General features: G+C 43.0%; 1 protein-coding gene across 1 annotated transcript; it reads right to left on the reverse strand.

Annotated features, from left to right (window-relative positions):
* Positions 1-4,409: 4,409 nt before the first annotated feature.
* Positions 4,410-12,249, reverse strand: LOC135518885 (ICOS ligand-like). Its single transcript, XM_064943839.1, has 4 exons — positions 12,052-12,249; positions 6,083-6,436; positions 5,545-5,850; positions 4,410-4,948 (listed from the first exon to the last, which is right to left on the reverse strand). The coding sequence occupies exons 1-4, from the start codon at positions 12,089-12,091 to the stop codon at positions 4,410-4,412; spliced, it is 1,239 nt and encodes a 412-aa protein (XP_064799911.1). The 5' UTR covers positions 12,092-12,249.
* Positions 12,250-12,874: the final 625 nt, after the last annotated feature.

Below are 12,874 nucleotides of genomic sequence, written 5' to 3' on the forward strand. Positions count from 1 at the left end.
GGTTAAGGCACAGATGTCCACTTTTGACATTCCTTTTTGTGCAAGAGATGGCAAATATTTGTTGAAACAAAGTGTAAATTCACCTGAAGCAACCTCCCAGGTTCTTCACCCTGCAATACGAGCTCCATCCCAGTGACCTCATCCTCCAAGCTCTTGAATCTCTTCTCCATCTTCTGAACCTCACCCTCTGTTTTCAGCAGCATCTCTTTCTCTTTCTCCTCCATTGAGGCCATCAGTTGTTTCTGCTCCTCTGTGATGGCTGAGATCAGCATGATGAAATTTGTCTGCTGTTCTTGTTTCTGTAGACTGGCAGAGATCTGACAGGAAGAGGTGTTGGAACAAAAGACACGACACAGTGGATGTTTTCTAGTGTTTGTTTTCTTGCACTTGTTTTAGTTCATCTTCCTCCCAATAACCAGTTTTATATGTTACAAAGGCTTCCTATTACATATGAAATGGCCTCGTAATCATATTCTAGAATAGAATCAGAGGGTTTGTAGATGGAAAGAACTATGTAACCATGACATTTCAATGTGGCTCAACTCATCCACAGTCCTTTTCATATAAATACATTAAACAGTAGCTAGGTTTCCATCCAATTGGCGACACATTCTCATCTTTGCCGACGAGTCGTAATGGGAAAACCACACAACACGTCATCGCTTTGACTCCAAGTTTACTTCGATATTAAGGTTATTATAATCAATATTTGCGCATATAAAAAATGTTTCCACCGATATTTCTAGCATAATTCATTTAACCGACACAAAAAGATCCCACCTTGTCTGAAGCATTTAGTTTTGTCGACATTTGGAAAGTTTACAACAACAAAAAAACGGTTTCCATCAGGCCTGTCATTAAAACATTTTATCCAACATGTACTTTACTCACTAAAAGGTTGGATGGAAACCTGGTTAGTACCGTAACTTGAATGACTCCATGGTGTTCTTTGCTTTGAGAATCTCCGTCTTTACCGTGCAAACATTGTTCTGTTTGGCAAGCAGCTCTTTCAACAGTCTCTGCTGTAAATGCAGGGCATTTTATTTACACGCACAAAGTTGCACAGAGATACTGCCGTTTAAAGTTACAGTAGACATTATACTCTATAGTAATTATTGGTCATTATTCATACTAATTTCTCTCCTTACCTTGATTTGGGGGATCTGTTCCTCTGCAGGTGTGGTTTTGTGGGTCTTATGACCCAGAGAGTCACATTGAGCGCAGATCAGAGCCTTATCATCCAGGCAGAAAAGAGACAGAGGTTGACCATGATCACCACATAATGTGTTCACATCCCTTGGCTGGGCCAGGTCTTCAACTATAGCTGTACACTTCCCTGTTACGAACGCTATAAAGACAGTAGAAGATCTTACTGGAACGGATCTCGTCCTCTTCTGAGGAGGAGTAGCGAGGAGGATCGGCTGCCTCTGACCAAACACAGAAATCCCAAATTATAGAACAATGAACATAGACAACCCACCCAACTCACGCCCTGACCATACTAAAAGAAAGACATAACAAAGGAACTAAGGTCAGAACGTGACACTTACTGAAGCAAGTATCATTTCGGACATTTCTCGGAATGAGTTTCAAATACAATTTCCCCAAAATATTCAAATATAGAATGACCAAATTTCAATTCACCTACTGCATAGGAAAACATTGAAATAAATATAATGTATTAACTTTTTTAAATATTCTCACCAATATTTATTAAAGAAAAAATCTAAATGTAATCCAAATCTACTCGTAAATGTAACAGGTAGGCACAACAATATTTATTAAAGACAAAATCTAAATGTAATCTAAATCTAAATGTCGTCTAAATCTAAATGTAATCTAAATCTAAGTGTCGTCTAAATCTAAATGTAATCTAAATCTGGTCACAGTTCTGTAACAGCTGTCCCTAATGTTGAACACAGTGAGTTCTGTTTAGCTGTAACGGCGTTCTTCGTTTGTTGAATGAGAGTCGGACCGAAATGCAGCGTGGTGGTTACTCATGTCTTTAATGAAGAAAAACGGAACGATACATGAAATAACTAATAACTACAAAAACAACAAACGGAACGTGAAACCTATTACAGCCAATCTGGTGAACACTACACAGAGACAGGAACAATCACCCACCAAATACACAGTGAAACCCAGGCTACCTAAATACGGTTCCCCATCAGAGACAACAAGAATCACCTGACTCTGATTGAGAACCGCCTCAGGCAGCCAAACCTAAACTAAACACACCCCTAATCAACCACAATCCCAATGCCTACAAAAACCCCAATACGACAACACAATAACATAAACCCATGTCACACCCTGGCCTGACCAACTAATTAACTAAAACACAAAATACTAAGACCAAGGCGTGACATTAGCAGAGTAGGGTATTGGAGGCTGTTTTGTAAATGACATCGCCGATGTCGAGGATTGGTAGGATGGTCAGTTTTACAAGGGTATGTTTGGCAGCATGAGTGAAGGATGCTTTATTGCGAAATAGGAAGCCAATTCTAGATTTAACTTTGGATTGGAGATGATTGATATGGGTCTGGAAGGAGAGTTTACAGTCTAACCAGACACCTAAGTATTTGTAGTTGTCCACGTATTCTAAGTCAGAGTCGATGAGAAAGGCCTGCTCGCTGAAGTGTTTCAGGGAGCGTTTTACAGTGATGAGTGGAGGTCGTTTGACCGCTGACCCATTACGGATGCAGGCAATGAGGGCAAGTTGGTTAGGATGATATCTATGAGGGTGCCCGTGTTTAAGGCTTTGGGGAGGTACCTGGTAGGTTCATTGATAATTTGTGTGAGATTGAGGGCATCAAGCTTAGATTGTAGGATGGCTGGGGTGTTAAGCATGTTCCAGTTTAGGTCGCCTAGCAGCACGAGCTCTGAAGATAGATGGGGCAATCAGTTCACATATGGTGTCCAGAGCACAGCTAGGGGCAGAGGGTGGTCTATAGCAGGCGGCAACGGTGAGAGACTTGTTTTTAGAGAGGTGGATTTTTAAAAGTAGAAGTTCAAATTGTTTGGGTACAGACCTGGATAGTAGGACAGAACTCTGCAGGCTATCTTTGCAGTAGATTGCAACACTGCCCCTTTGGCAGTTCTATCTTGTCTGAAAATGTTGTAGTTTGGGATTAAAATTTCAGAATTTATGGTGGTCTTCCTAACCCAGGATTCAGACACAGCTAGAACATCCGGGTTGGCAGAGTGTGCTAAAGCAGTGAATAGAACAAACTTAGGGAGGAGGCTTCGAATGTTAACATGCATGAAACCAAGGCTATTACGGTTACAGAAGTCATCAAAAGAGAGCGCCTGGGGAATAGGAGTGGAGCTAGTCACTGTAGGGCCTGGATTCACCTCTACATCGCCAGAGGAACAGAGGAGGAGTAGGATAAGGGTACGGCTAAAAGCAATAAGAATTGTTCGTCTAGAACGTCTGGAACAGAGAGTAAAAGGAGGTTTCTGGGGGCGATAAAATAGCTTCAAGGTATAATGTACAGACAAAGGTATGGTAGGATGTGAATACAGTGGAGGTAAACCTAGGTATAGAGTGATGAAGAGAGAGATATTGTCTCTAGAAACATCATTGAAACCAGGAGATGTCATCGCATGTGTGGGTGGTGGAACTAATAGGTTGGATAAGGTATAGTGAGCAGGACTAGTGGCTCTACAGTGAAATAAGCCAATAAACACTAACCGGAACAGCAATGGACAAGGCACATTGACATTAAGGAGAGGCATGCTTAATCAAGTGATCAAATGGGTATTATTAAATGTATTTTTAAACGTCATATGTCTTGGTTCCCACTAGGCAGGTTTGTCCACGGTTCTCCACGGTTCAGACCTGGTTGAAAATCACTCATTACTTTCCAAGACATTTGTAAGAAAATATTAGGATTTGTTTTCATTTGAAGTACTTTGAAGTACAGAAGTGCTTTAAAATTGTAATGTATTTTTTTTAAATACTCCAGACACATTAGACACAAATACTTTCCAGACACATTATTTACCATTATTCTACTGTAGACGTTCAAACGCTTTTCTAATAGCTGGCAATTAATAAGAAAATATTTGAAAAAAACATGCAAATACTTCCTATAGAAGATGTAGATTCCATTGGGATACAGTACACTGATATGTCCAATATATGGACCTGTATATAAAGAAGTGTCAGTCTGCCTCTAGATCGTCTGGTGCCGGCCTTCACCTGGTTCCTGTATAACATTGTTAACTGTAGCTTCAGAATTTCCTCTTTCCATAACCTCGTCAGTCTGCGTCCAACTCAGGATTATACCTGTCTCAAAACTACTTTTGTCCAGTTGCATGTTTACAATGTCATCTACCGTGTTGTTTTTGCTGCAGCACCATTAGCATTGGTAACTGTGGTGCCATCAACTTGATCAAAACTACTATTGACCCAGAGGCTGGCTTGTGATAACCATTAGAATGCTCTGCTCCTCATCACCTCCTGTGGCACCATCTCTGGCTCCTGTGGCACCATCTCTGGCTCCTGTAGCACCACCTCTGGCTCCTGTAGCACCACCTCTGGCTCCTGGCTCTGGCTCCTGTAGCACCACCTCTGGCTCCTGTAGCACCACCTCTGGCTCCTGTAGCACCACCTCTGGCTCCTGTAGCACCACCTCTGGCTCCTGTAGCACCATCTCTGGCTCCTGTAGCACCATCTCTGGCTCCTGTAGCACCACCTCTGGCTCCTGTAGCACCACCTCTGGCTCCTGTAGCACCACCTCTGGCTCCTGTAGCACCATCTCTGGCTCCTGTAGCACCATCTCTGGCTCCTGTAGCACCACCTCTGGCTCCTGTGGCCCCATCTCTGGCTCCTGTAGCACCACCTCTGGCTCCTGTAGCACCAACTCTGGCTCCTGTGGCCCACCTCTGGCTCCTGTGGCACCACCTCTGGCTCCTGTAGCACCACCTCTGGCTCCACAACCTCGATCAACATGGATCAGTGTTTTTAGTTATAATTAACCAGATCAACATGGAACAGTGTTTTTAGTCATAATTAACCAGATCAACATGGATCATTGTTTTTAGTCATAATTAACAATACATCTAACTACTGAATAAAATGTATATAGGGCCAGCTGATTTTCACATACTGGTCACACCTCAAATGTGAAATAATATAGTATTTGAATGTAAATGGAGAACAAATCCTTAGATGTGGCACTGACAGAGTAATTACAGACTGAGACAACTTCATACAGTACTGAATCTGATTTCATTACAAGAAATGAAACATCGGAAATTGTAACTTACATTTTTTGTACACAAAATAACCCCTGAAGTAAAACAGAATGAACAGTACTGTAATGATCAGTACTGTAATGGTCAGTACTGTAATGATCACTACTGTAATGAACAGTACTGTAACTGCAATAATGATGGGAGTAAAGCCTTCCTGAACATCACCTGTGAGGAAAAGACAAGATGACTTAAATGTTAATGTTAATGTTATGAGTGATTAAGTTTTCAGTTCATGAATATTAGGCAGTGAGTGGTGGTGTTATGTCCTGTCACATGCACCTGCAGGGTCTGTGTTAATGCTGGGGCTGACGATGGTTGTGTTGCTCACAGTCTCTCTCAGAACGGGGTTGAAGATATGGCAGGTCACCGTCTGATTTTCTGTTATATTCACTTGGCTCCAGGCGCTGTACAGTCCACTTTCAGAATCCAGGGTAATATTGGTCTGTACTTCCCACGGGTCCAGAGTGCGGTTCCCACGGTCCTGGATGGTCCACGTGACCGTTGGTTGTGGGTATCCCCCCTGGGTTGAACACGTGGAATTCATATTTGTCTTGTTCACAGTCACACTGGGTGTCGGGAACCGTGCTGAAAGTGAACAAAATAAATAGAACAAGATGTTAGAAAGGTGCCATAGTAATGTTTGATGATTTCCTACAATGACCGTATTAATGCTGTGAATGATTCACACAGGTGGACATGGAATGGTATCAAACACATCCAATACATGGTTCCCATGTGGTTGATGCTATTCCATTCCAGACATTATTACAAGCTAGCCTCCCCTCGGAAGCCTCCTGTGTTATTAACTCTACCATACCTGCCACAAGTAGGGTAGTGCGACACGGGTGGATATGCTTATCATCCTCGCCAAACAGTGTAGCGAAAGCCCTGTAGACCTTCTGCTTGTCTTCAAGTGTTACGTGGTTGAGTTTGATAGAGATATTCCCAGAACTCATCTCAGACAGAAAGGCTTTAGTTCTGTTTGTGTAAAGGCTATCCTGATGTTGATTCTCTTCTCCTTTGTTGAACGAGTACAACACTCTTTCGGACTCATCTTGCCAGTGGAACCGGAGTCTTGCTGTGTCGATGGCCGTGGATGATTTCAGGTCACAGGACAGGAGAACAGACTCTCCTATAATCCCAGTGACTTCATTCTCAGATGCAGCTGGTGCTGAAACGTACCAATATGACAAAGTTACAAACTAAGCTCAGAATTCAACACAGACAATAAACCAATGTCACTGTGTTAGTGAATGTGTGTGGTTTGCGTATAAGAAAGTCTATGCATGGATCAATTAGATTGTGGTGTAACATAGTGAGGGATTGTCGCTTTGCCTTCAGGTCCACATGGAGCCTGATAGTTTCCTGCCCCTTCATGCCCATATCCTTCATGTTAGCAATGGGTTTCCAATCAAATCAAAATCAAATCAAATCAAAAATGGTTAGCAGATGTTAATGCGAGTGTAGCGAAATGCTTGTGCTTCTAGTTCCGACAAGGCAGTGATAACCAACAAGTAATCTAACCTAACAATTTCGCAACAACTACCTTGTACACACAGGTGTAAAGGGATGAAGAATATGTACATAAAGATATATGAATGAGTGATGGTACAGAACGGCATAGGCAAGATGCAGTAGATGGTATCGAGTACAGTATATACATATGAGATGAGTAATGTAGGGTATGTAAACATATAAAAGTGGCATTGTTTAAAGTGGCTAGTGATACATGTATTACATAAAGATGGCAAGATGTGGTAGATGCTATAGAGTACAGTATATACATATGAGATGAGTAATGTAGGGTATGTAAACATTATATTAACCTCTAGGGGGCACTATTTTTATGTTTGGAAAAATAACGATCCCAAAGTAAACGGCCTATTTCTCAGGACCAGGTGCTAGAATATGCATATAATTGACAGACTAGGATAGAAAACACTCTAAAGTTTCCAACACTGTCCAAATTTTGTCTGTGAGTTAAACAGAACTGATATTGCAGGCTAAAACCTGAGGAAAATCCAATCAGGTTGGTTGTCCTCACGGTCTGCAAAATAAGGCTAAAAAAAACGACAGCCACATGCAAATCACAACCACATTTATTATCTGACATCTATGATTCATTCATTAATATAACCAGAGCCTTGAGTTTCTGTTTGAAAGTGTGTGTTAAAGCCGAGAGAATGAATCATTGATTCGATGGCCACGAGGTGACCAAGAGGAGCCAACTTAATCTTTAGACAAGCTAAAACCATTTCCTTCCTTCCTAAAACAATGAATGAAATACAAATATTGAAGTAGAGGAGACGTACTAAACAACAAAAAATACCAACACCAGTGTAGACATTCCACGATGCAAAGAGAATAATTGAAATACCTTGAATAGAGATTGAGACTAAATTAAATATCTTGAATATTGTCGCTTCACAAGTTTAAAAAATAATAGTTACAAGCCAGACAGGAAGTGGGTGGACACTCCTACTTTTTCTTTTTTTCATGAGACGTTCCGAGTCCAGGAGAAATAATGCTGCTGATGTAACCGGGATTATAAAATGATAACAAACTATGGCAATCTGGAGGCATAAGAAACACACACCTGGTTAGGTGGCTAGGTATACCCTAGGCTAGGTATACCCTAATGAAGACAGCTAGGCTCTGCTGGCTAGGTATACCCTAATGAAGACAGCTAGGTATACCCTAATGAAGACAGCTAGGCTCTCTGGCTAGGTATACCCTAATGAAGACAGCTAGGTATACCCTAATGAAGACAGCTAGGCTCTGCTGGCTAGGTATACCCTAATGAAGACAGCTAGACTCTGCTGGTTAGGTATACCCTAATGAAGACAGCTAGGCTCTGCTGGTTAGGTATACCCTAATGAAGACAGCTAGACTCTGCTGGTACGGTATACCCTAATGAAGACAGCTAGGCTCTCTGGCTAGGTATACCCTAATGAAGACAGCTAGGCTCTCTGGCTAGGTATACCCTAATGAAGACAGCTAGGCTCTGCTGGTACGGTATACCCTAATGAAGACAGCTAGGCTCTCTGGCTAGGTATACCCAAATGAAGACAGCTAGGCTCTCTGGCTAGGTATACCCTAATGAAGACAGCTAGGCTCTGCTGGTACGGTATACCCTAATGAAGACAGCTAGGCTCTCTGGCTAGGTATACCCTAATGAAGACAGCTAGGCTCTCTGGCTAGGTATACCCTAATGAAGACAGCTAGGCTCTCTGGCTAGGTATACCCTAATGAAGACAGCTAGGCTCTGCTGACTAGGTATACCCTAATGAAGACAGCTAGGCTCTCTGGCTAGGTATACCCTAATGAAGACAGCTAGGCTCTGCTGGCTAGGTATACCCTAATGAAGACAGCTAGGCTCTGCTGGTTAGGTATACCCTAATGAAGACAGCTAGGCTCTGCTGGTTAGGTATACCCAAATGAAGACAGCTAGGCTCTCTGGCTAGGTATACCCTAATGAAGACAGCTAGGCTCTCTGGCTAGGTATACCCTAATGAAGACAGCTAGGCTCTGCTGACTAGGTATACCCTAATGAAGACAGCTAGGCTCTGCTGGCTAGGTATACCCTAATGAAGACAGCTAGGCTCTGCTGGCTAGGTATACCCTAATGAAGACAGCTAGGCTCTGCTGGCTAGGTATACCCTAATGAAGACAGCTAGGCTCTGCTGGCTAGGTATACCCTAATGAATACAGCTAGGCTCTGCTGGCTAGGTATACCCTAATGAAGACAGCTAGGCTCTGCTGGCTAGGTATACCCTAATGAAGACAGCTAGGCTCTGCTGGCTAGGTATACCCTAATGAAGACAGCTATGCTCTCTGGCTAGGTATACCCTAATGAAGACAGCTAGGCTCTGCTGGCTAGGTATACCCTAATGAAGACAGCTAGGCTCTGCTGGCTAGGTATACCCTAATGAAGACAGCTAGGCTCTGCTGGCTAGGTATAACCTAATGAAGACAGCTAGACTCTGCTGGTTAGGTATACCCTAATGAAGACAGCTAGGCTCTGCTGGCTAGGTATACCCTAATGAAGACAGCTAGGCTCTGCTGGTTAGGTATACCCTAATGAAGACAGCTAGACTCTGCTGGTTAGGTATACCCTAATGAAGACAGCTAGGCTCTCTGGCTAGGTATACCCTAATGAAGACAGCTAGGCTCTGCTGGTTAGGTATACCCTAATGAAGACAGCTCGGCTCTGCTGGTTAGGTATACCCTAATGAAGACAGCTAGGCTCTGCTGGCTAGGTATACCCTAATGAAGACAGCTAGGCTCTGCTGGCTTGGTATACCCTAATGAAGACAGCTAGGCTCTGCTGGCTAGGTATACCCTAATGAAGACAGCTAGACTCTGCTGGTTAGGTATACCCTAATGAAGACAGCTAGGCTCTGCTGGTTAGGTATACCCTAATGAAGACAGCTAGGCTCTGCTGGCTAGGTATACCCTAATGAAGACAGCTCGGCTCTGCTGGTTAGGTATACCCTAATGAAGACAGCTAGGCTCTGCTGGCTAGGTATACCCTAATGAAGACAGCTAGGCTCTGCTGGCTAGGTATACCCTAATGAAGACAGCTAGACTCTGCTGGTTAGGTATACCCTAATGAAGACAGCTAGACTCTGCTGGTTAGGTATACCCTAATGAAGAGAGCTAGGCTCTGCTGGTTAGGTATACCCTAATGAAGACAGCTAGGCTCTGCTGGTACGGTATACCCTAATGAAGACAGCTAGGCTCTCTGGCTAGGTATACCCTAATGAAGACAGCTAGGCTCTGCTGGTTAGGTATACCCTAATGAAGACAGCTAGTCTCTCTGGCTAGGTATACCCTAATGAAGACAGCTAGGCTCTGCTGGTTAGGTATACCCTAATGAAGACAGCTAGGCTCTGCTGGTTAGGTATACCCTAATGAAGACAGCTAGGCTCTCTGGCTAGGTATACCCTAATGAAGACAGCTAGACTCTGCTGGTTAGGTATACCCTAATGAAGACAGCTAGTCTCTCTGGCTAGGTATACCCTAATGAAGACAGCTAGGCTCTGCTGGTTAGGTATACCCTAATGAAGACAGCTAGGCTCTGCTGGTTAGGTATACCCTAATGAAGACAGCTAGGCTCTGCTGGTTAGGTATACCCTAATGAAGACAGCTAGGCTCTGCTGGTTAGGTATACCCTAATGAAGACAGCTAGGCTCTGCTGGTTAGGTATACCCTAATGAAGACAGCTAGGCTCTGCTGGTTAGGTATACCCTAATGAAGACAGCTAGGCTCTGCTGGTTAGGTATACCCTAATGAAGACAGCTAGGCTCTGCTGGTTAGGTATACCCTAATGAAGACAGCTAGACTCTGCTGGTTAGGTATACCCTAATGAAGACAGCTAGTCTCTCTGGCTAGGTATACCCTAATGAAGACAGCTAGGCTCTGCTGGCTAGGTATACCCTAATGAAGACAGCTCGGCTCTGCTGATTAGGTATACCCTAATGAAGACAGCTAGGCTCTGCTGGTTAGGTTTACCCTAATGAAGACAGCTAGGCTCTGCTGGCTAGGTATACCCTAATGAAGACAGCTAGTCTCTCTGGCTAGGGATACCCTAATGAAGACAGCTAGTATCTCTGGTTAGGTATACCCTAATGAAGACAGCTCGGCTCTCTGGCTAGGTATACCCTAATGAAGACAGCTAGTATCTCTGGCTAGGGATACCCTAATGAAGACAGCTAGGCTCCCTTGCTAGGTATACCCTAATGAAGACAGCTAGGCTCTCTGGCTAGGAATACCCTAAAGAAGACAGCTAGGCTCTCTGGCTAGGTATACGCTAATGAAGACAGCTAGGCTCTTTGGCTAGGGATACCCTAAAGAAGACAGCTAGGCTCTCTGGCTAGGGATACCCTAAAGTTGTACTCATCTATGCATAGTCACTTTAATAACTCTACCTACCTGTTCAACCGCGCCCCTCAACTAACCGGTGCCCCCGCACATTGACTCTGTACCGGTACCCCCTTGTATATAGCCTCCACATTGACTCTGTACCGGTACCCCCTTGTATATAACCTCCACATTGACTCTGTACCGGTACCCCCTGTATATAGTCTCGCAATTGTTATTTTACTGCTGCTCTTTAATTGCTTGTTATTTTTATTTCTTATATTTAATCGTATTTTAACTGCATTGTTGGTTAGGGGCTTGTAAGTAAGTCAGCATTTCACTGTAAGGCCTGTTGTATTCGACCTATGTGACTAATAACATTTGGTTTGATTTGATTTGAAATTGTTAACCCAAAGATTATTACCTTCGCCTCGATTTGTCAGTCTCGTCCAGATCCTCATGGTATTTGTAGTTCTATATGATAGCAATTTGTAGTTCTTTATGATAGCTACATTAGCAGCTAATTAGCATTTCATTTTGGAGGGATAAATAAAGGTGAATATATATAAAATAAACGACGCCTTGTCCGAGAGAAATTTACGCAGTTCTCAAAATGTCACGCCAAGGTAAATGTATCAAAAGAGCATAGCTTTATCATATCATAACCCGTCTGGATCTAAACAGTATTGCTGTAGCATAGCCTACTGATATATATACTTGGCATGCTAATGCGGCAGCAGCTTGCATTCAAACAACCGCGCCCTATCCACACAGCCATTATTTTTCGCACATCGTGATCTAAATAATTAAATCATAAAATGTGCCTTTGGTTGTATGTTGTATTTGTAAGTAAAGGCCCAGGTACAGATGAGGAAGCCACGAGGGACACGGCGACAGTGACACGATAGAGAATATAAAACTTACCAGACAACAGTAAAATACTAATTAATATCAGGATGGCCATTGCACTCTGCAGGATGGAAAATAGGGTGGAAATCAGGATGGAAAACAAGTTGGACAATGAAACAACAAAGTAGTTTGGAGATGACCGAATACTGGGCAATATGCTCCTGAGCGAAGGGAAAAAATGAATGAGGCTTCAGACACGATGGAGTACTTCTCTTATTGCACCATTATATCCGGTTCAGTGGTCATTCCGTCACATCCGTATTTACAAAATCCTAACAAACATGTTCAACACAACGCTAGTACCAGTATTTCACCATAACGTGTTGGTCATCGTCTTCGTCAGTCACTGTCTGAGATGCATGACTCACTGTGTCGTGTGTCTGCTGTGTCAAAGCTTTCTGTTTCTAATACAGTCCATTACCACCACGAAGGAGCTAGTCGGGTCACACTACATAAAACATGCTACGAGGATGCAGTACAAAGCAGGTTTTGCTTTGTCAACAGGTCATTACCATCTGCTTGTACTTATGGGACCTCATTTAAAATGATCGAAATACTGGATATTCTTAATGTGCCATGCTGCTACATGTTTCAAAATACATCCACTAGGGGGCGGTGTCTGAGCTCCATTGGTTTTGAGCTGTACTTGCTTTCACAACTGTCTGAACTGTGATATTTACACATTTGTCATGTGACCTGATACACTAGAAAGACATCCTGCAATGCAGCTACTCTAGTTGAGGTGAAATGGTCTCGTCTACTGGTCTAAATCTGATTTAAATCTTTGTAATTACAGCAGTGTAACTGAAGTGAGTAGGCCTCACTGTCTCTGTACATT

The sequence above is a fragment of the Oncorhynchus masou genome, chromosome 29 (assembly GCF_036934945.1).
Source record: "Oncorhynchus masou masou isolate Uvic2021 chromosome 29, UVic_Omas_1.1, whole genome shotgun sequence".
In the NCBI taxonomy this organism is placed as follows: domain Eukaryota; kingdom Metazoa; phylum Chordata; class Actinopteri; order Salmoniformes; family Salmonidae; genus Oncorhynchus; species Oncorhynchus masou.